This window comes from Neodiprion lecontei, chromosome 5 (genome assembly GCF_021901455.1).
Source record: "Neodiprion lecontei isolate iyNeoLeco1 chromosome 5, iyNeoLeco1.1, whole genome shotgun sequence".
NCBI lineage: Eukaryota > Metazoa > Arthropoda > Insecta > Hymenoptera > Diprionidae > Neodiprion > Neodiprion lecontei.
Genome location: NC_060264.1, coordinates 21,577,454 through 21,596,670, shown reverse-complemented (window position 1 = coordinate 21,596,670; position 19,217 = coordinate 21,577,454). Strand labels below are relative to the sequence as shown.

Below are 19,217 nucleotides of genomic sequence, written 5' to 3'. Positions count from 1 at the left end.
ATGGCCGATGTTCGTCAGACCAGACAAATTCAACTGCATAATATTCTGATATTCGAAACGCCTACAGCGCAATGACGTGCTCACAATGGATACGGAGATAATGTATCACCCCTTTCCCTTCTTCACTTCTTTGCAGATTGTGCATTAATCTTAGAAGAAAGATATGAAAAGCATTGTTCCAGGTCGTATCGAATCAGAATTCATCATTATTCATAGGGACTTAATTTTGCTTGTGAATGTTCGACAAATTATCCATAGGGATGTGTACAACTTATTCAGAAACGTTGAATATTATTTTATTATGAAATGAATTTCTTTCAAATGATTACATAGGTGCTGTTATAGGATCACGATCTGTGCTGAAGGATTTTTTTTTATCGTGTGTATTGAGTCTGAAATAGTTATGAAACTAATTCTCCATCACATGTCACCGAAGATTCGTCATCACTGTAATGATCCGTGCCATCAATCGTAAAAACTAGGAAGGATTTTCCGAGGTTCTTTTTGAAGTTTGTTTAAGCATTTGCGTAAAGAGACCATTTGGATTTTCCAACAGCAAATTTGGAGGACCGAATTCCTGCGTGAGAAACAAAAAGCTTACTTAACCTGTTCACATGTAGTTTGAGTATTCTGAAGCTTCAATACCAGATTGAAAGAGCAACGCACCACGATGCAACCTCCATCCATGACCAAGACTCGATCATTGTCCATTACCGTATTCAATCGATGGGCTATCGTTAGTACCGTACAATCAGAAAATCTCCGTCTTACGGTACTCTGGATAAGAGCGTCGGTGCTAGAGAAGAATTCACTATTATTGTGCTATCAGAATTAAAAAATTCCAGTTCAAAATTGACGAGATCGAATGGGCAACCGAGAACATTCAATACTTCTTCGATAATCGATGAAATGACACTGATAAGCTTGACGTGATGTGCACCAACCTTCGGTCGATGTTCGCAGTAGCTTCATCGAGCACGAGAAGCCGATTGTTTCTGAGGATTGCTCTGGCCAAGCATATCAACTGGCGCTGTCCTACGCTGAAATTAGCACCACCCTCGTCTACTTGAAAGTCGAGGGACGATACCGAGTCCCCAAGTTCTACTTCCCGTAGACTATCCCACAACTCTGAATCCGAGTATTCATTAAATGGATCCAAGTTGTAGCGAAGACTTGCTGAGAACAAGATTGGCTCCTGGGGTATGATCGAAATGCGGGGGCGCAGCTCTTGCAATCCGATCGTCTTCGTATCTATTCCGTCCAGAAAGATGTCACCTTCCAGTCCATCTCCAGTCAAACGGAACAGTGCCGAGATGAGGGAAGATTTCCCAGCCCCGGTTCTTCCCACTATGCCAACTTTCCACCCGGGCTTTATATTCATGCTGACATCCTGTTGCGATGTGACAAAAGCACTGGAATTGAAAATCATCATCAGCTGAGATATTTTGTTGAACGTACCTTCAATACTGGTGGTTTGTCGTCAGCGTATCTCATCGATACACGATTGAAGACCAAGTCACCCTTAGAAGGCCAAGTAGACGGCGGAGGTTTGTCAGTGATGAACGGTCCTTCTTTGGGTAAATCAGTATAGTGAAGAATTCTCTCCACTGAAGTCATCTGCGAAACCACCATGGCAAATTTCTTCACTCCAAATTGCAGCGTGCTAGTCATAAGCAAGCATTGTGTAATCACCAGACCCGCAGATCCGCTCAGAAAATTGCCTAGGAATTCCGGAACTCACTTATTATATTTCAATATTATTCTAGTCTAAGTATTCAGGTGGAGTACCTACCATCGTCCAAAAGGATTAACGAGAAGCAAACGAAACTCGTGAAAAAGCACGAAAGCATATCGAGGGCGAATCCGAAGGCAGTCGACGTAGCAATTGTCATATACCATGCACCAGTGTGCAAATCTTGGCGAAGATCGAATTCCTGCCGCAGCATGTCTATGATCTTCGCACCACTGCTTCGTACTGTCGTTAATCCGTCCAGAGTAGAACCGACATGCGAGAAAACTGGACTCTTGGCTGCGGTCATTATTTGTCGGTAAAAAAGAGCGATAGGCGTAAAATATCAACCATCAAGTGCAATAAAACTGACCCAGAGAAATGGGCGCACAACGTAACGATTAATATTTTTCGGTTATCCAACTATGTTATTGAATTGTTTTCGATAACTGACCAATTCCTTCCAGTCGTTTGATGCTCTGGGCAGTCTTGAGGGTCGTGATCGTCACTAAATACAAAACTCCACTAATGATAATCACGGGCACAATCGCCAAGGGTATAAAGAATATCACAATACAGAAGATTCCAATAATAGCGAAAAAAATCTGAAGTGTCTCTAGCATTGCTTTTGGTAAGAATTCATCCATTGCACCCACGTCCTTCGAAAATCGGTTCAAGATTCTCCCTGCACAGAAAATCAATTCGCCGAATCAGATGTCGGGGAAAAAAAAGGGGCTGCTTAAGATAGATGTACGACCTACCAGCCGGATTCGTATTGAAGAATCTCATTGGCGCACATAAAAGGTTTGAAAACATGGAGTTGTGTATGTTGCAACTGGCGTTCATGCAAGTTCTCATGAAGAGAAAGCCGCGCAGCATGAAGAAGAAAATGCTGGCTATGAATAACGCTGTACACACTTGAATCGCAACGTCTATACGAAGCAGCCCGTCCTCATTAAACCAATTCGATTTAGCTTCTTCATTAGCAATGGAATCGTTCGATTGCAACCGATCTTTAAGAATATTGTGATTCGTCCAGTAGGTTAGCCAATAATCACTAGCACTTATCATTACTTGAGCTATTATGAAAATTATAACGAGAAAGATCAACGAACAAATATTTCCCCCTGCCAAGAAATAACTCTTGTATATCCCTGTCGATATTATTCCCGTCGCGACCTTTTCGTCGCTGAGCTTCTCCGATTCTTCAATACTTTCAGAAGGTTCGATTGGCTCAAAAATGTCAGTTGCAGCTGTATGCGTTGTCTGAAAGTACATGTCAGTTTTGCGATCAGTGCTCGTACAGATTAACCGCCAGATTTTTCTCAGGCGTCTACGATCATCCCAACAACCAACAAGGTTTTTGAAAATTTGACAACGCCGGAGCGAACATTGTACGTTGATGGAATCGAATTAATCAATTATTTTCGGCGGCTACCTTTTCGGTTATGTTGTCCTCGTGTCTGTCTTGCGCTTCTTCATTTTCGTCAGTTTTTTCTGTTTTTAGAAAATCTAATACATGTAAGCCAGCATCGGCTATCTCATCGTATGTTCCTTGAAGCACAACGGTACCCTGAAAAAAAAATTTTTTCTACACATTTACCAAAAAAATCAAATTCTAAATATTGAGAAAGTATTTTTTACTCACACGGTCGATAAAAATGATATTGTCAACGTGCTGTAGAAATTGCAACTGATGAGTAACCAGAAGCCGGGTTTTGCCATTCAGAAAACCTTTGAGGCATTTTTCAAACAAATGACGACCGACGTGAGCATCAACAGCGCTCAGAGGATCGTCGAGCAAGTAAAGATCAGCGTCTTTGTAAACGGCTCTGGCCAGATTGACCCGAGCTTTTTGGCCTCCTGACAGAGAGGCTCCTCTCTCCCCAACAAAGCTCAGGTCCCCCTGAGGCAGCTGCTCGAAGTCTTTAACGAGCGCGCAAACTCTTGTCACCTGAAGACGATAAAAATAGTTTAAATAGTGGACGCAGCTTGACTAAATATTCAATCAACATACTTCTTGGTATCGTTTTTCGTCGTAGGGCTGGCCAAATAAAATGTTGTCGCGTATGGAGGCCGAAAAAAGCCATGGAACTTGACTGGTGTAAGATATACGAATATCTCGGCTATTGATTTTAGTCTTCTTACTGCCACCGCCACTGCTAAACGACACTCTGCCAGCTCCGACCGACAACTCGCCTAGGAGCAGATGCAGCAATGATGACTTTCCTGAGCCAACGGGCCCCGCGACAACGGAAAGCGATTTACTCTTTATTTTCAACGACACTTCGCATAAAGTTGGTGGCAGCTGATCGCTAATCCAGTTTGCAGCAACATTGACCAATTCGACACCAATTTCATGCCTCAACTCATCACCAGTTCTGTTTTTCACAATCTCTATTCCACTGTCCTCGGTTTGTTCAATTTTGACCATGGATTTTCTTTCGTTTCGCAGAAGAGACTTCTGAAACAAAGATTTATTCACATACCTACACACAACGTTCCATGGGTGAACAATAGGGTGGTCCTCATTTAGCATATTGACGAATTTATTCCGGATCATCCCACCAAATCAAGTATAAATAATTAAAAAAAAATTCACAATTTTTTTCAGATTTTTATATCAACTGTAACCCGTGCCTGTAAGAGGAAGGATTTCCCAATTTAAGATACACGTGTTTTGGACTCGTCCTTAGTATATATTTTACTGTAAGAGTAATAATGTTCGAAAAATTCACATCATCATACCGAGTAATATAGATAATTGCATTTCTTATAAATAAAAAGAAAAAATCAAATTTCTAGGGTGTGCAATTTGTCGAGATTGGTTGGTATGATGATGTGAATTTTTTCTCAGATAGTAGTACTAATACTCACTAAATCTTCGGAATTACAGATTGATTCGAACATCGTCACTCTTACAATAAATTATATGCTAAGAATGTATCTGAAACAGGTGTATTTTAAATGGTGATATCCATCCATTTACAGGCATGGGTTAGAATTGATATAAAAATGTGAAAGAATTAGGAAATTGTTTTTAAATTATTTATAGTTGACTTGGGGGGTGGTCTGAAAAAAAATCATCAACACCCTAAGTAAGGATCACCCTAGTCAACAAGTAATTAATATCAGCACTCACCATTTCGACATCTGCCTCATTCTTGAGTATAACATTTGTCACATTATTGGCATTATTTTTTACCAGGCCTTTAGGGACTGGTCTTTCGACACATTCCATTCCTTTTACTTCGTCCAACAGTAAAAATTCCTGAAAGAATGATAAACGACATCTGTTGACTTGACAATGATGGAGAAAGAGATCGAAGATTCACTCTAAACTAACCGTTATTCTTCTCAAAGACACAGCGGCCTCACCAGCCGAGGTAACTGCTGTCGGCAGTTCCGCGGCACATGTTACTCGCAGTGTATTGAGCAGAGTAGCCACAGGAAACACTATTTCAGCAGTCAGAAGATGACCCATCAGTACAAACGTTATCATAGTTACGTAGTTTGTGCCTCGTCCCGTGAGTTCTATCATGCCGACCAATGCTGCTCTCAGGTAAGACGAGTGAGCAATCAATTTTATCTCCAATTTTCGAACTCTGGATACTATCAGTTCGAACGGTTTTTCCCATGCATACATCTTAACTACCTGAAATAATAATCCACGCTATGTCATCGGAATCCGTTTTTCGACCAGATCGAATTCTGTATACCATTACCTGTATCCCGGAAATCAACTCGCTCATGATCTGTACTCTCTCGTCAGTTCTGTCTGCAATCTTCGATCGCAGCTTCGCGCTTATGTGGGTCAGGTACGATTGGACTGGCAAAGTCTGAATTATCATCGCTGCCACCCCGGCTAACGTTGCTATGCCCACAGACTGCCATATCACATATCCTATCAATATCGTCTGCAATTACGCCAGCATGGCATACATTTAAGTCGTTGGTGTTGGACGATCATTGGAAGGGTGCAGACCAAATTCAGAATTGTCAAATTTCAAATTCGCCGTCATATCGAATGATCGAAATTCCGAATGTAGCAAAATTGGGAAGGCTTATAAGTCAACCTATTAGAAGTTTTGATTATTTGGAATTCTTGTCATTGGAGGTTTCAATCATACGGAATTTTGATTATTCGATGTAACGGTCGTTCTAAGCTTACACAATTCTGGAGTTTTACCCGAACCCTCGTAGAAACTTCATAGTCACTCTTTTACTCATGAAATTTTCCCATATCCAAATTCTTATTACTACGATTGACGCTCATTACCTGTAACGGCATGATCCAAACAAGGTGAAGATAGTTTAGAACATCGTCAAATCGAGCCACATCGTTACTTATCAAATTGGCAACTTTTCCCGCAGCAGCATTCTTCACCGTGGTCAAATGGAGACGTAGAAGCTGAAACAGGCCCCAGGAATTTACCTTCAGTGCATTCATCAGTTACGAGAACCCATGATCGGCAAAACATTGCCGGTAGAAAATTTCTGCCTGACCCTTTCGAAACGCGCCTGCTCTACATATATGAAATGACGCGTTTCAAATGGGTCGAACAAAAAGTAGTTTGTACACCACGGGCGGAATGCGATTTGACTCGTGTGAGGCCTTCACAGCCGGCCCTTGCTTCGCTTATGCGGCTGACTTCACTCTCTTCAAAATCACTTTTTTTCCGCCCTTGATACACAATGTACTATCAACATAACTGCTCTATTTAACCTATTCTAATACTTACAAAGAGTCTGTGCCTCATGCACCACCAGTTTACTCTGCTCCTTTTATTCTACAGATATTTCGTGAAATGCGATTATACTGAAAATCTCCCTCTAACAAGACCAACTGGCTGTAGTGCATATGATAATGTGCTCAAGTGGTGATCTGGATGTTGTCAATTTACTGAACAAAAAAGTCAATTTAGAGAAACAAAAGTATTTACCTTTCTGTATATCATCGAACAGCACGCAATCCTGATGCACATTCCAAGTTCCTGAGTGCGCAGAGTGTTGTGATGATCGATGAATATTATACCGAGAGTGAGTAAAGTCAAAGTGAGAACGTAGAGGAGAGCTTCGTTTTGGGGCATCAACTTTTCCCCGGAATCGAAGTAGCTGATAATCCATCTCTGGCATATTGGCTCGAAGATTTTCAGTCCGAGCAACAGAACCACGAAAAGCACTCCTTGCAGCATGAACGGAACCCAGAACATCCTGAACAGTGCCCACACCAAACTTGGCTGTCTCTTTGAGTTCGGGTGCTTTTCCATCTTCGTTAATTCCTTCTTCCATTCCCTTGTAGGTGATACAAAAAAGCTTGTGAAAAAATTTTCTGTGCCAACGGATTATTATTCGTCATTTCTTCTGGTGGACATGTAACAATAAACTGTTTCACTCACATTTCCAAACGGTCACCGAGAGCAACGGATCTATTAGCTTTCAGGGGATCGTATAAATCTGATATCTGCAAGCCGCGTTTGACTCCTTTGGAAAAAATCGGTAACGTCCACCTACAAGCCGGAAAATCTTTGACGTAAAAATTGCATAAGTTTTCCCAGTTCAGGGTAATTCACAATTCAATTCATGGTAGATTTTCATACTATTGATTGTATGTAAATTACAATATAGCTGACATTCGTGAACTTGTAGTTAGCGTAGTTTACTATCAACATTATAAACAACTTATTGATCTGGCTCAAATTCATTTACGTCGTTTGTTGCTAGTATTAAATCAAACACATGATTAAACTCCTCGCTGTTTGCGTGACTTATTCTTATCTACGACGCGTCTGTTGGATATCTGGTTTGTTTACATTTTATTAAAGTTCTAAAGTAGCACTACCGTAATGTTTATTCTGAATTTTTCTTCTAACGTATTCTGAAAAATATTTCTAACGAAATCTTCTGATTAAATAGAAAACTGATATCGTCCAAAAAAAAGATTTAGATACGCCAAGGATAACTCGTAACGAACGTAACCAAAAATGTTTATTTTTTCTGCATGGCCTACCCGAAACACAACCAGCTCAGAAAATTCGCTGTTTCTTTAGGGTTTCTGCGCCCGCGTTTCTTTTTCTCGTCCATGTTTGAAAATTCACCTGCCGTCATCTGCAATAGATAAGGAGAAAATGGAAGAAATTGTAATTTTATTCTGAGCTGTAAGTTCTTCAAAAAAAAAAATATGTAACAATCTTTCATTTTCTTATTTGATTAAGAGTGTTATTATTTTTATCCATTTATAAATTAATAGCCGTTCATGAAGTTTGGTTCGGTGCTTGCAATACTTTGAGACAAATTAAACGGACAATATAAGGTGGAAGACAATGAGTATAATGTATTGAAAGGGATGAACAAATTATAATTACTTGCCATCAGTTCCGTATTTTTGTTTTCACAAGACGTGCAAATACAGATACGCGTTACGTTTTCAATAATGATGCAACCTGGCAATGTGTTACTAATCTTTGACACATTTCATTTTGAGTTCAGCATTTTCATGCTACGTTTCGGTTCACTGTAATACTGTTTTCCAACTACTTCACTGTTGATGAGTACGAGCCGGTAACGTGAGACGCGTTCGATAAAAGACGAATATTTCTCTATCTAGAGCACGACAATACCGATTACGATTACCACTATGATAACGAATTTCCCCTACTTCTTATTGGGTGATGATAGTGGTATTCGAACACACATAAAATGCCTGGTATCGTATTATGGAAGAAAATGAAATAACTTGGGTAATAAGCTATTGACTTAGCATATTATATTTAATTTCTGTTTTGAACTAATTTATAGATAGCCATATACTCGAGTTATCAACATATAGTTGACGCTACTAAGTCATTTATAACCCAATTATTTCTTGACAATTTAATTGCACACATACATTATCATTACTCTCAGTATACACCTGAACACAAATAACGCCTAACTTGGCTGTTTAAGTCTAGTCACTTAGACCTATTGAAACTTCCACATTACTTATACGGGGTTACTTAAACCCCAGCCAACTTTGGAATGTTATCACTGTACACAGCATTACGTTATGAACAGTTACGACTCAAACAAAATTCTGAGACAAAATTTAACAATTCAGAAATAGACTCCAAACTCATTTTTAGCAAAAAATGATGGAGGATGTGAGAGAAGTTTTTGAAGCAAAAAAAGTAAAACAATATGCAATACATACATGGAGTCCTTGAGACCCAAAAGTTTTTTCAATCATTCTTTATTTTACTTGCACAAACAATCCTGATTCGAGCAAGTTCTGGAGTCGACTAGACCCCATGTCAGTGGCTAGGGTTAATAAAACAACCTACGTAATAACCTACGTAAAAATAATGTGGCAAAGTCGGTAGTTTTTTCGTTATCTTCTCAGATCTGTTCCATAATTGATTAAGTAATTGTACTAATTGAAGGTACTCTCTGTTGAAAATGTACTATGATAGAGGCGGTAAAAATTTAAAAGATATTCAGATTGGAGACAAAGTATAATATATTCGTAAAGAGTTGAATAAGCCCCTAGTTCGAGGTAGAATCGTAAATAGATCTTCTAGACTCGGGTTAATCGCAATAAAACTGCATAACAGCAGCACTGTCGAGAGAAATAGAAAACATATTTTTGGTCCATATTTTTATGATAATAATTCGCATAAAAAAGACTATGATGGATCTAATAGCAATAGTAGTAAGAGAGTGCAGTTATTGAAAATTTAACCAATACCAGGTCACAAGAAAATGTAGTTAATATTAAACCAAATAGGACTAATGGACACTCGACTACTGCTAGACCTGGAAGGACAATAAAGACACCAACTTACGTCAACGATTACGAACTGGCTTAAAGAATAGAGTTTTGTAAAATCATATTTTACACAAATCTTGTTTGATGATAAGAGAAGGATGTCGCGAGTATAAGTTGGTAACATTCGGTAAGTATAAGTTGGCTGCATTGAGTTGGCTGTAGCAGACTTGATTGTGAGTTGGCAAGACGAAAGAAGAACCAGCTCTCTCCCGTCCGTGCACGAGCATGCACGCCACGTGTCACAAGTTATAATTTAACTATAAATAATGTAGATAACGCATAACTTGACTGATTAATAAAACAACCTACATCAACACAACAACCCTATAGGTGATAATATTATGCGACGATGACGTAGGTAGACACACATATACATATATATATATACCAATTAATATTGTATAAGTACCTTTTATTGCGAGGACTCCAGCTCAATGACGTAACATATTATTAGCAAAATTGTCTAAATATTGTGCAAAAGACATTTTTGATTAAGGCTTACTTTTTGATAGCAAGATTAAGAAGGCAACACCACACGTTTGGCTGCATTTTAATATTCATTCCAAACTGTACATTATGATTGAAAATTATTACTTCGAAAAATTGATTACACAGTATTCCCTCTAAATAGGGCCGTTCAAAGCAGTCATGGGAATATGTTCTTGGAAATTACTTTTCCCCACTAATCGCTCGAGCACGACTCGATTCGACCGCAGGCTCAACTTCGGAATGGAGTCGCGTGTCTTCAAACGGAAAGGATTGCCTAAACACTCGTAAACAGAAATACGTAGTGGGGGGAGCACTCGCGCTAGCATTAGGAGTAACGGTCCTTTCAAGAGGATACACTTTAAAATGGCACTAAACATCTTGGCTTTGGTTACTCTGGGTACTAACGATTTCTCTCCAGAGATACACGGCATCGGAAACTGGAGTGCGACATATTGATATGTTTCAATATACCAGTCTAGATGTTTGAAAACAATTACCAACGGTAGTTATCATCAGTCCTATGTTAGCAGGTTGTGAGGAATGTCCGAAATGTAAATAAATATCTGGTAAACCTCATTCTGGTATATTGTGAGCATATTTAATTATTTATGTTCGATGTCTTTGACATGAATATTACTGACGAATTTTCTATGTATTTCAGGGATTTCTCGATAGGAGAAGAAAACAATTATTGCCAGAAATATGTGCATAACCTTAATCGTAAGCACAGTAAATCTTGACAGTAAATTATAACAATAATAATGCAACCACGATTCAAGGCTTCTGTTTCTTTGTTTCGCTCTAAACTCATCATCACTCCACTGCACTGCTGAGAATTTTTATTTCACTTGCTACTTCATTGTATTCGTAGCTAGCTTAGTATAGGAGCTTTCAGCAATCTGTGCAAGTTTCTCCGCGGTCGCCTTTCCCGTTTGTTGTAGCATTTGGAAAAAGTAGCCATTCGGATTTTTCAACAGCAAATGCGGAGGACCAAATTCCTGCGGGAGCAATGAAAAAGAATGGGATCTCAGCACTGCTTAATTCTGGGCAATTTTGAATTTTAGACTTTTGGGAGGCAGTTCAAATTCTAGATACGAACCACAATGCAGCCCCCCTCCATGACCAAGACTCTGTCACTGTCCATAATCGTGTTCAAACGATGGGCTATCGTCAACACCGTGCAATTGGTGAATTTTCGTCTTATGGTGTTTTGAATCAAGGCGTCGGTACTGAAAACAGATGAAGGAATATTGACGATGCAAAAAAATCAGTAAAATATGTGATATCAATTCATCGCAACAGCACTGAAATCAACTCCGTACTAACCTACGGTCAATGTTGGCGGTAGCTTCGTCAAGGACGAGTAACCGATTGTTTCTCAGAATGGCTCTGGCCAAGCAGATAAGTTGACGTTGCCCGACACTGAAATTGGCTCCGCCCTCGGCAACTTGAAAGTCGAGGGATTGTACGGCATCTCCAAGTTCGACTTCCCGCAAGCTGTCCCACAACTCAACGTCCGAGTACTGATCAAAGGGGTCCAAGTTGTAGCGAAGACTTGCTGAGAATAATACTGGCACTTGAGGTATGATCGAGATGCAAGGGCGCAGCTCTCGCAGACCTATAGACTTCGTGTTGATTCCGTCCAACAGTATTTCCCCTTCCAGACCGTCTTCGGCCAATCGAAACAGCGCTGAGATGAGCGATGATTTTCCAGCACCAGTTCTTCCCACAATTCCAACCTTCCAACCTGGATTTATGTGCATATTAAGATCCTAAGGCAAAGAAACAGAAGAACGAAACTCAGAGGCAATCGTTTAACGTCACTTTCAAGATAAGTTTTCGATGTACAAGATTCGATCAGTCGGTGGAATAAGAGATTTGACTGTGAGATACATTTTCAGGTAGATAAAACGAAGATAACTTACTTTCGAAATGGAATAATGGATATTGAACAATTTCATCTTGGTACGCATACCTTCAATACTGGTGGCTCAGCGTCAGCGTATTTCATGGAAACATGATTGAAAGCCAAGTCACCCTTAGAAGGCCAATCGACCGGAGGAGGCTTGTCAGTGGTGAAAGGTCCCTCTTTGGGCAAGTTCGTATACTGAAGAATCCTCTCCACTGAAGTTATTTGTGAGATCACTTGAACACATAGTCTGACTCCAAACTGAATTAAGCCAGTTAAGTTGATGCACTGTGAAATCACAAGACCCACAGACCCTCCGAGAAAGTTTCCTGCAATAAACAGCGGTGATCAGAATCGCAGTGTTCCGATTCCTGATCACTCCCTCGTTTAATCACGAGATACTCACTAGGGCCAATGAATATGAACGATAAGCAGACGCAGGTTGTAAACAAGCATGAAATCAGGTCTATCGCGAATCCGAATGCAGTCAATGTGGATATCGTTAAGTAACAGGCGCTGGTGTGCTTGTCTTGATAACGGTCAAATTCCTTTCGCAGCATCACTTCGACTAACCTGCCCCTGCTCCTTATAGTCGTCAGACCATCCAGAGTCGAGCTGACTTGTGAAAACACTGGACTTTTGGCTGGAATCATTGTCACCAGTTTAATTTATGCAATGTACCGTATAGGAGAAATGGATTTTACAAATACACAAATCCTCATCTTCTGTGTACAGTTTTTACAAATTTCTAGTTTGAAAATTGATAATGGACTGTACCTAAATAAACTGTGACTTACTGATCCCTTCCAGCCGCTTAATGTCTTGGGTGGTTTTGACGCAGAAGATTGTGACGAAATATACAAGTCCAGTTATTATGATTACAAGGACAACCGCCAATGGTATGACGACGATTACGATGGAAAATATTCCAATTGTGACTGCGAGAATCTGACATGTTTCTAACATCGCTTTAGGCAGGATTTCGTCCATAGTTCCCATATCCTTCGAGAAACGGTTTAAAATCCTGCCTGAGTGATAGAAACGAGTTTAAAAATCTTTCACGAAGTTTAGAGTGTAATTAGTTCGTCAGAATCCGGTTTAACATACCAGCTGGATTTGTATTGAAAAATCTCATGGGAGCCCGCAAGAGGTTGGAAAACATGGAGTTGTGTACATTTCGACTGGCTTTCATGCATGTTCTTATAAAAAACACACTGCGCACGAAAATTAATAAAACATTCGTCACAATCAATGCTGTATAGACTTGAATCGCGACGTTTGTACTTAGCAATTCGGATTTATCGAACCACAGTGATTCGGTAAGGGCAGACACCTCTGTAGTATTTTTGGCATCAATATTTTGGGAAGACGTGTTACCATTATTTACAGAAGCGTTCAATTTCAGTGCACCTGCGATTGAATTGTGATCTGTCCAATAGGACAGCCAATAATCACTTATATTTGTGACTGCTTGTGCGATTATGAATATTACGATAAGTAATATCAGCGTGCACGGATTACCACCTGCCAAAAAGTAACTCTTATATACTTGTATTGATGTTGTTCCTTTTTCGATTTCCTCCTCGTTCAAATCTTCAGGTTCTTCAGTACCCTTAGAAACTTTCTGCAATGCATCGGTGAAACCTACAGTTACATCGGCTGCCTGCAAGCAAAGTTTGTGATTTGAGACTCATCGGATTCCAAATCCTAAAACGTGTATTCCAAATTTTATCAGCGATACCATGTCATCCGTGTCATTCTCGCGACCTTCTTCTGCTTCTTTGACCACTTCGTGTACTCCCAGTTCGTGAGAACTTAATTCACGGAAAAGGCTGGTTTCAGCAATTTCGTCGTAAGTACCCTGACACCTCACTTTACCCTGTAATCAAAAAACCACGAACAATGGTGCCTTGTACTTGAACCAATAATGAATAACGCATTCATTCTGCTTACTTGATCGATGATGATAACATCATCCACTTGTCCTAAAAATTGCAGCTGATGAGTAACAAGGATTCGGGTCTTGTCTTTTAGGAAGCCTTTGATGCATTTGTTGAACAAGTGACGACTGACTTGAGTATCTACAGCACTGAGAGGATCGTCCAGTAAGTACAGATCAGCGTCTCGGTAAACGGCTCTAGCCAAATTAACTCGAGCTCTTTGACCTCCTGATAACGATGCTCCTCTTTCTCCAACGAGGCTCAAATCTCCGTGGGGCAGTTGTTCAAAGTCTTTAGCCAGTGCACAAGCTTCCGTTACCTGTAAACAGTGATATAGGTTCACAAGCTTGTGCAGGGTTGACAAGGAATTTAGTAATCGAGGTGCATCTCACCGATTTTCTTCATTTTAAGGTATGTCGGATAGGGTGGTCTTTATTTGCGTGTTGGAAACATTTCGGACGTTCCCCAGATCTGTTCCAAATCTTTCAAAAGAAAATCTGTGCAAAGATTTAAGCCTCTACGTTTTAAATGTAAAAATGAAATGTAGTTCTCGTGACAGTGGATAACTTTGGTACAAATTATGGGACTCATTTGAAACTTGGCAGAGTTGTTGCTTATAATGACAGAATTATTGTTTCCTTATGTATGAGCCTAATAAAAGTGATGCTATTAAGCTTATGTATAAAAAGAAATATATTACAAAATAATGATAAAATTTTTCAATTTTCACTGTTTAGTCCTATCCTTGTAAGCAACAAATCTGTCAAGATTCAAATCGGTCGCCTCACTTATACCAAAATCATACAAAACAAAATAATTGGTTATAAAAACTACATGCATTTTACATTTAAAACTTTCGGAGCTTACAGGCACGTATTCCAGTGGACGTAAAAGCTTCAAACATTGCACAGTTTTTTTTTTTAATGACTTCGAATAGACGGAGGGGGGGGGGCATCCCATTGGAAATTTTTCCAACCTCCAAATAAGGACCAACTTGATGTTGTAGTATATCAAAAAACATTAGACACGCTTTTTTTCTTATATGCTAATCTAGCGATCTAAACAGTAAGGACCTTTTTTAAAATTTACTTTCAAGAAAATATGGAACGTTATCCTAGACAGTAAAACACTACGCATTTTATTGTCTGTTAGTTTTAGTTATTAAATTACTTTTATCAAAACATCTTACATCATTCCCGAGAAACCCTAGGTAATGGATATTTGGAAGTAAAATTCAGGGATCATTCCTATACCTCTACCGGTGGCATTGTCATGTAAAAAAAAATACGTGTCTAACGTTTTTTGATGTACTGCAACATTTAACAGAACGAAGAAACTCGATGAGGTGGGCACACCACGGATACTTTTTTATCAAGTTATTTGATTTTTATCATTGCACCTCTTGGTAGCGTTCCTCGTCGTACGGCTGGCCGAAGAGAATGTTGTCACGTACGGAGGCGGAGAATAGCCATGGATCTTGGCCAGAGTACGAAATGCGAATATCTCGACTGCTGATTCTCAATTTCTCACTGCCTTTGCAAGTGAAGAACGACAGTCTTCCAGACTCGACCGGCAACTCACCTAGCAGAAGGTGCAGCAATGATGACTTTCCGGAGCCAACAGAGCCCGCAATCACGGCGAGTGATCGACTCTTTATTTTCATTGAAGCTTCGACCAAAGTTTGCGGTTGCTGTCCGCTAATCCAATTGGCCATGACACTGACCATTTCAATCTCAATCCCACGCTTAAACTTTCCACTTATCTCGTTTTCCATGTCACGCATCTCATCGTTTGTGAGACGGTCGATTTCTGTTGGTACTCTGTCTTTGTTCCCCATCCACGGCTCCTAAAGCAACTACTTATGTCAGTTACAACAACACTCCGCGAATGTACCAGTCGACAGATAGCACTAACCAGTTCATCTTCTTTTTCGTTCTCCAACACATCATTTGCAGAACGATTTTCATTTTCTCGCTTCGCATCTTTCGACGTGGGTTCAAGATGTTTCAGTTTCTTCACTTCGTCCAGCAACAAAAATTCCTGGATAAAATTAAGAAATAGTCGTAAATAAATCGTGAAAATGTATGAACGAAGAGTGTAGACTCACCGTTACTCTTCTCAAAGACACAGCAGCTTCGCTCGCCTGGATAACTGCTTGCGGGAGCAATAAAGCACACGTCATTTGCAGAGCGTGAAACAGACTGGACACTGGAAAGACTACTTCTGCAGTCAAAGAATTTCCCATCAGTGCGAAAGTGACCATTGTCGCGTAAATTGTTACCCGTCCAGAGAAATTCATCATGCCGAGATGCGTTCCTCTCAGGTACGCTGAATAAGTGATTAGTTTCATCTCCATAGCTCTAACCTTCGATACTATCGACTCGAATGGTTCCTCCCATGAGTACATCTTCACTACCTGCAGCAAAAGTTCTCTCAATGTATACGTCGTGAATTATTTGAAAGATACTATCACGGAAATCCAGTCCGAAACACTCAACCTACATCATTCTCAATGTCAGCTTCCATAATACCTGTATTCCAGAAATCATTTCGCTCATGACTTGTACTCTTTCGTCAGTTCTTGCTGCGATGCTTGATCTCAACTTGGCGGCAACTCGAGTTAAGTACCCTTGAATAGGAAAAGTTTGGGCTATCATCACTCCGACTCCTACCAACGTTGCAAAACCCACAGACTCCCACATCACATATCCTATCAATAATATCTGTAATCATGCTCCAATCAGTTGCTTTACCGTGCAGTTGAAACTGTAACTTCATGATAGTGTTACCTGGAACGGCATGATCCAAATAAAGTGGAGGTATATCAAAACCGTGTCGAATCGAGCTACATCGTTACTTATCAAATTGGCCACTTTTCCAGTTGCTCCATTCCTCGTTGTACTTAGATCAAGGCGTAAAACCTGAAGACCATCGTGATATTAGTTTACTTTTTAACATGCACCGACAATTTACTCCATTTCTGTTATTTTATAAAATTTCCTGAAGTGCCATAAAAATGAAAATCTTCCTTTAACAAGACTAACTAGCTATGGTGCCTACGATAATGTATTCAAATGGTGTTCTCTTTAATGTCAATTTGATAAATAAAAGTCTCAATTTACGAAAGCAACAGCTTCTACCTTTCGGTATATCATCGAGCAGCAAGCAATCCTGACGCACATGCCAATTTCCTGGGCACGCAAATCGTTGTGATGGTCGATAAATACGATGCTGAGAGAGACAAAAATCAAGATACCAATGTTGAACAGAGCCTGGTTTGGCGTGGTAGAATTTTGATTCGTATCAAAATAGCTGATCACCCATCCTTGGCATACTCGCAGCATAATTTCCAGCACCATCAACTGGATTAATAATACCACTCCTTGGATCATGGACGGTAACCAGAATATCCTGATCAGTGCCCGCAACAGACTTGGCTGACTTTTGGGCCTTTTCGCCAACTCCTTTTTCCATTCTCTGGAACAAAAAATAATTCATAACGGAATACCTTACAAGTGAACGGATCATAAGTGACAATTAATGACAATTTTCCTAACCTCTCGAGACGGTCGCCGAGGCTTTCCGATTCATTGGACTTTAGGGGGTCGTACAAATCTTCAATTTGCAAGTCCCGCTTGTATCCCTCTCGGAAAATAGGCAATATCCATCTGTAATTCAAAAAAATGATCCACTTCGTGGCGGGAGTTCTTCTTGGTGTAAAAAACTAACAGAGGATACAGTAATTTGTAACTTGTTATTACACTTATTATTATTTTTCATTTTTTTATTCCGATTTCGAAATCTTTGAGCAATTCTTACCCGAAAAATAGCCAATTCAGTATATTTGCAGTTTCCTTGGGATTTCTTAACACCTGTTTTTTCTTCGCGTCCATATTTCAGACACTTATCATTCTTGGCGTCGTAGTTTTTTATATGCATATATCATACACTTCGCAATGAATACTGATTGTTCTTTCTACGTGAAAAACAAAAATAGTAAAAAAAAGTTTATAAATACGGTCTAGAAACTTAAAGAAATAAGAACCTAATATGAATTGAAAAAAAAAAAGAAATTATACAGAACAATCTTCCAGTCCTTGTGGACGATTTCCACGTAGGTAAACAAATAAGTAGGTATTTGCTTTCAGGTGAAGAATAAAATTCGGACACTACTCACTGTGATCGCTAACTATAAAACTCATCAAATGCCCTTCAGCTTGCTCATGAAACCTAAAAAGATTCATAAAATTAATATCTATGACTGTGTCGCGCCGCCACCGTCAATGTGCTCAAAGATAACAAGCCCCCCCTCTTCCTTCCCGCCTTCTTTTATAGGTCAAGCACTCCTATATAGATATAGAACTTTCAGTTTCACTCACTCATTTACTATTCGTTAACCTCGTTTTATGTAGTGAATTATTACGACACCGCGAAATTAAAGAAACCAATAGGCCATCAGAACTCCATAGTGCCGTTAATCAAAGGGTTCAAACGTAATGCTGAAAAACTCCAAGACTCATTTTACGTAATTTTGTTTGCTCATTTAAATGTGAATGCAAATGTCTGTTTACCCTTCTGAGGGGATTTCACAGTGAAAAATCCAGCCAGACTTGATAGATTGCAAAGTAAGTCAAATATTACTAACACTCTGAAGAGAGGAAACCTGTGATGGTTATCAATGTGTAAATGAGGAGATAGGATGGAATAGTACTTACGTAACACATGTGGAGGTGGCATGACGCCACGTAGCCGTATAATTCAACTTGTATCAATTAAATATAATCGCAATTGAGTTGCCGCACGAGTTGGCATATGTTAAATCATTTATGACATGTTCACAAATCATCGAACGAATGTCATAAAATAACGATAAGGTAATTCTTCCTTAAATCATGTGTAGAAAAAATAATCAGTTGAATTTACATTAGGTAATTTTGTGAAAAGTAGATTTTTCGAGACGAAATTACACGTACCGTTATGATATTTACGACAAAGTTGAATTTATATTCACAAATGTTCTTTCGACTTATCAACTATCAGAATTATTGTAATTTTTACTGTGACAATTCAATAAATTATTATCTTCCGTCATGTGGTTTAATAAGTTTCATTAGGGTTCGATTCGCTCTTACTTAAAATTCACTTGTATCAAAATCCCACGACTTATATTTGAAATAAGAAAACCAATGTAACCACAGCACTTTTTTCTAATCAAGCCTTCGACCAAGATTTTCATACTTCGGGGATTTAACCTATCAGCGTATTCTCTTAGGTAATGTACTGAATCAGTATAGCACTCGCTCTAATTCTGACACAAATTTCTAGCAGCCAGATGTTCCAGTC

The 19,217-nt window shown here is 39.4% G+C and overlaps 2 protein-coding genes across 14 annotated transcripts; both read right to left on the bottom strand.

Moving 5' to 3' along the window:
- Positions 1-274: 274 nt before the first annotated feature.
- Positions 275-10,190, bottom strand: LOC107226010 (ATP-binding cassette sub-family C member 4). Of its 9 annotated transcripts, XM_046741148.1 has the most exons (19): positions 9,553-9,699; positions 7,740-7,837; positions 7,129-7,239; positions 6,673-7,024; positions 6,009-6,140; positions 5,455-5,646; positions 5,076-5,384; positions 4,872-5,000; positions 3,747-4,193; positions 3,378-3,683; positions 3,168-3,302; positions 2,845-2,995; positions 2,491-2,742; positions 2,184-2,414; positions 1,793-2,029; positions 1,459-1,721; positions 945-1,390; positions 667-796; positions 275-577 (listed from the first exon to the last, which is right to left on the bottom strand). In XM_046741148.1, the coding sequence occupies exons 1-19, from the start codon at positions 9,682-9,684 to the stop codon at positions 479-481; spliced, it is 4,152 nt and encodes a 1,383-aa protein (XP_046597104.1). In that variant the 5' UTR covers positions 9,685-9,699; the 3' UTR covers positions 275-478. The 9 variants fall into 9 exon arrangements, with proteins under 9 accessions (XP_046597104.1, XP_046597106.1, XP_046597108.1 ...); XM_046741150.1 differs by lacking the exon at positions 9,553-9,699 and adding an exon at positions 9,946-10,190 and having other exon boundaries at positions 2,491-2,995; XM_046741152.1 differs by lacking the exon at positions 9,553-9,699 and adding an exon at positions 10,039-10,190 and having other exon boundaries at positions 2,491-2,995.
- A 411-nt stretch (positions 10,191-10,601) lies between these two features.
- On the bottom strand, positions 10,602-19,162 carry LOC107226015 (ATP-binding cassette sub-family C member 4). Of its 5 annotated transcripts, XM_046741154.1 has the most exons (20): positions 18,848-19,162; positions 18,590-18,758; positions 18,052-18,104; positions 17,694-17,850; positions 17,432-17,542; positions 17,015-17,351; positions 16,664-16,795; positions 16,406-16,597; positions 15,982-16,290; positions 15,789-15,914; positions 15,274-15,720; positions 13,888-14,193; positions 13,676-13,813; positions 13,042-13,597; positions 12,732-12,962; positions 12,341-12,577; positions 12,001-12,263; positions 11,352-11,797; positions 11,125-11,254; positions 10,602-11,023 (listed from the first exon to the last, which is right to left on the bottom strand). In XM_046741154.1, the coding sequence occupies exons 4-20, from the start codon at positions 17,765-17,767 to the stop codon at positions 10,877-10,879; spliced, it is 4,182 nt and encodes a 1,393-aa protein (XP_046597110.1). In that variant the 5' UTR covers positions 17,768-17,850; positions 18,052-18,104; positions 18,590-18,758; positions 18,848-19,162; the 3' UTR covers positions 10,602-10,876. The 5 variants fall into 5 exon arrangements, with proteins under 5 accessions (XP_046597110.1, XP_015522174.2, XP_046597111.1 ...); XM_015666688.2 differs by lacking the exon at positions 18,848-19,162 and having other exon boundaries at positions 18,254-18,768; XM_046741155.1 differs by lacking the exons at positions 17,015-17,351; positions 17,432-17,542; positions 17,694-17,850; ... (1 more) ...; positions 18,590-18,758; positions 18,848-19,162 and having other exon boundaries at positions 16,406-16,584; positions 16,664-16,787.
- Positions 19,163-19,217: the final 55 nt, after the last annotated feature.

Bases quoted from the DNA above. Each gene is read 5' to 3' on its own strand.
- LOC107226010 (XM_046741145.1), bottom strand. From the start codon at position 9,684: ATGCAGCCAACTTATACTTACCGAATGTTACCAACTTATACTCGCGAC. The intron at 5,647-6,008 runs GTAATGAGCGTC...GCGTAATTGCAG, and splicing joins TTTGGATCATGCCGTTACAG to ACGATATTGATAGGATATGT. The intron at 4,194-4,871 runs GTGAGTGCTGAT...TCTTTGTTTCAG, and splicing joins ATGAGGCAGATGTCGAAATG to AAGTCTCTTCTGCGAAACGA.
- LOC107226015 (XM_046741154.1), bottom strand. From the start codon at position 17,767: ATGGACGCGAAGAAAAAACAGGTGTTAAGAAATCCCAAGGAAACTGCA. The intron at 16,291-16,405 runs GTATTATGGAAG...CTTTTGCTGCAG, and splicing joins AAATGATTTCTGGAATACAG to GTAGTGAAGATGTACTCATG. The intron at 15,915-15,981 runs GTGAGTCTACAC...AATTTTATCCAG, and splicing joins TGTCTTTGAGAAGAGTAACG to GAATTTTTGTTGCTGGACGA.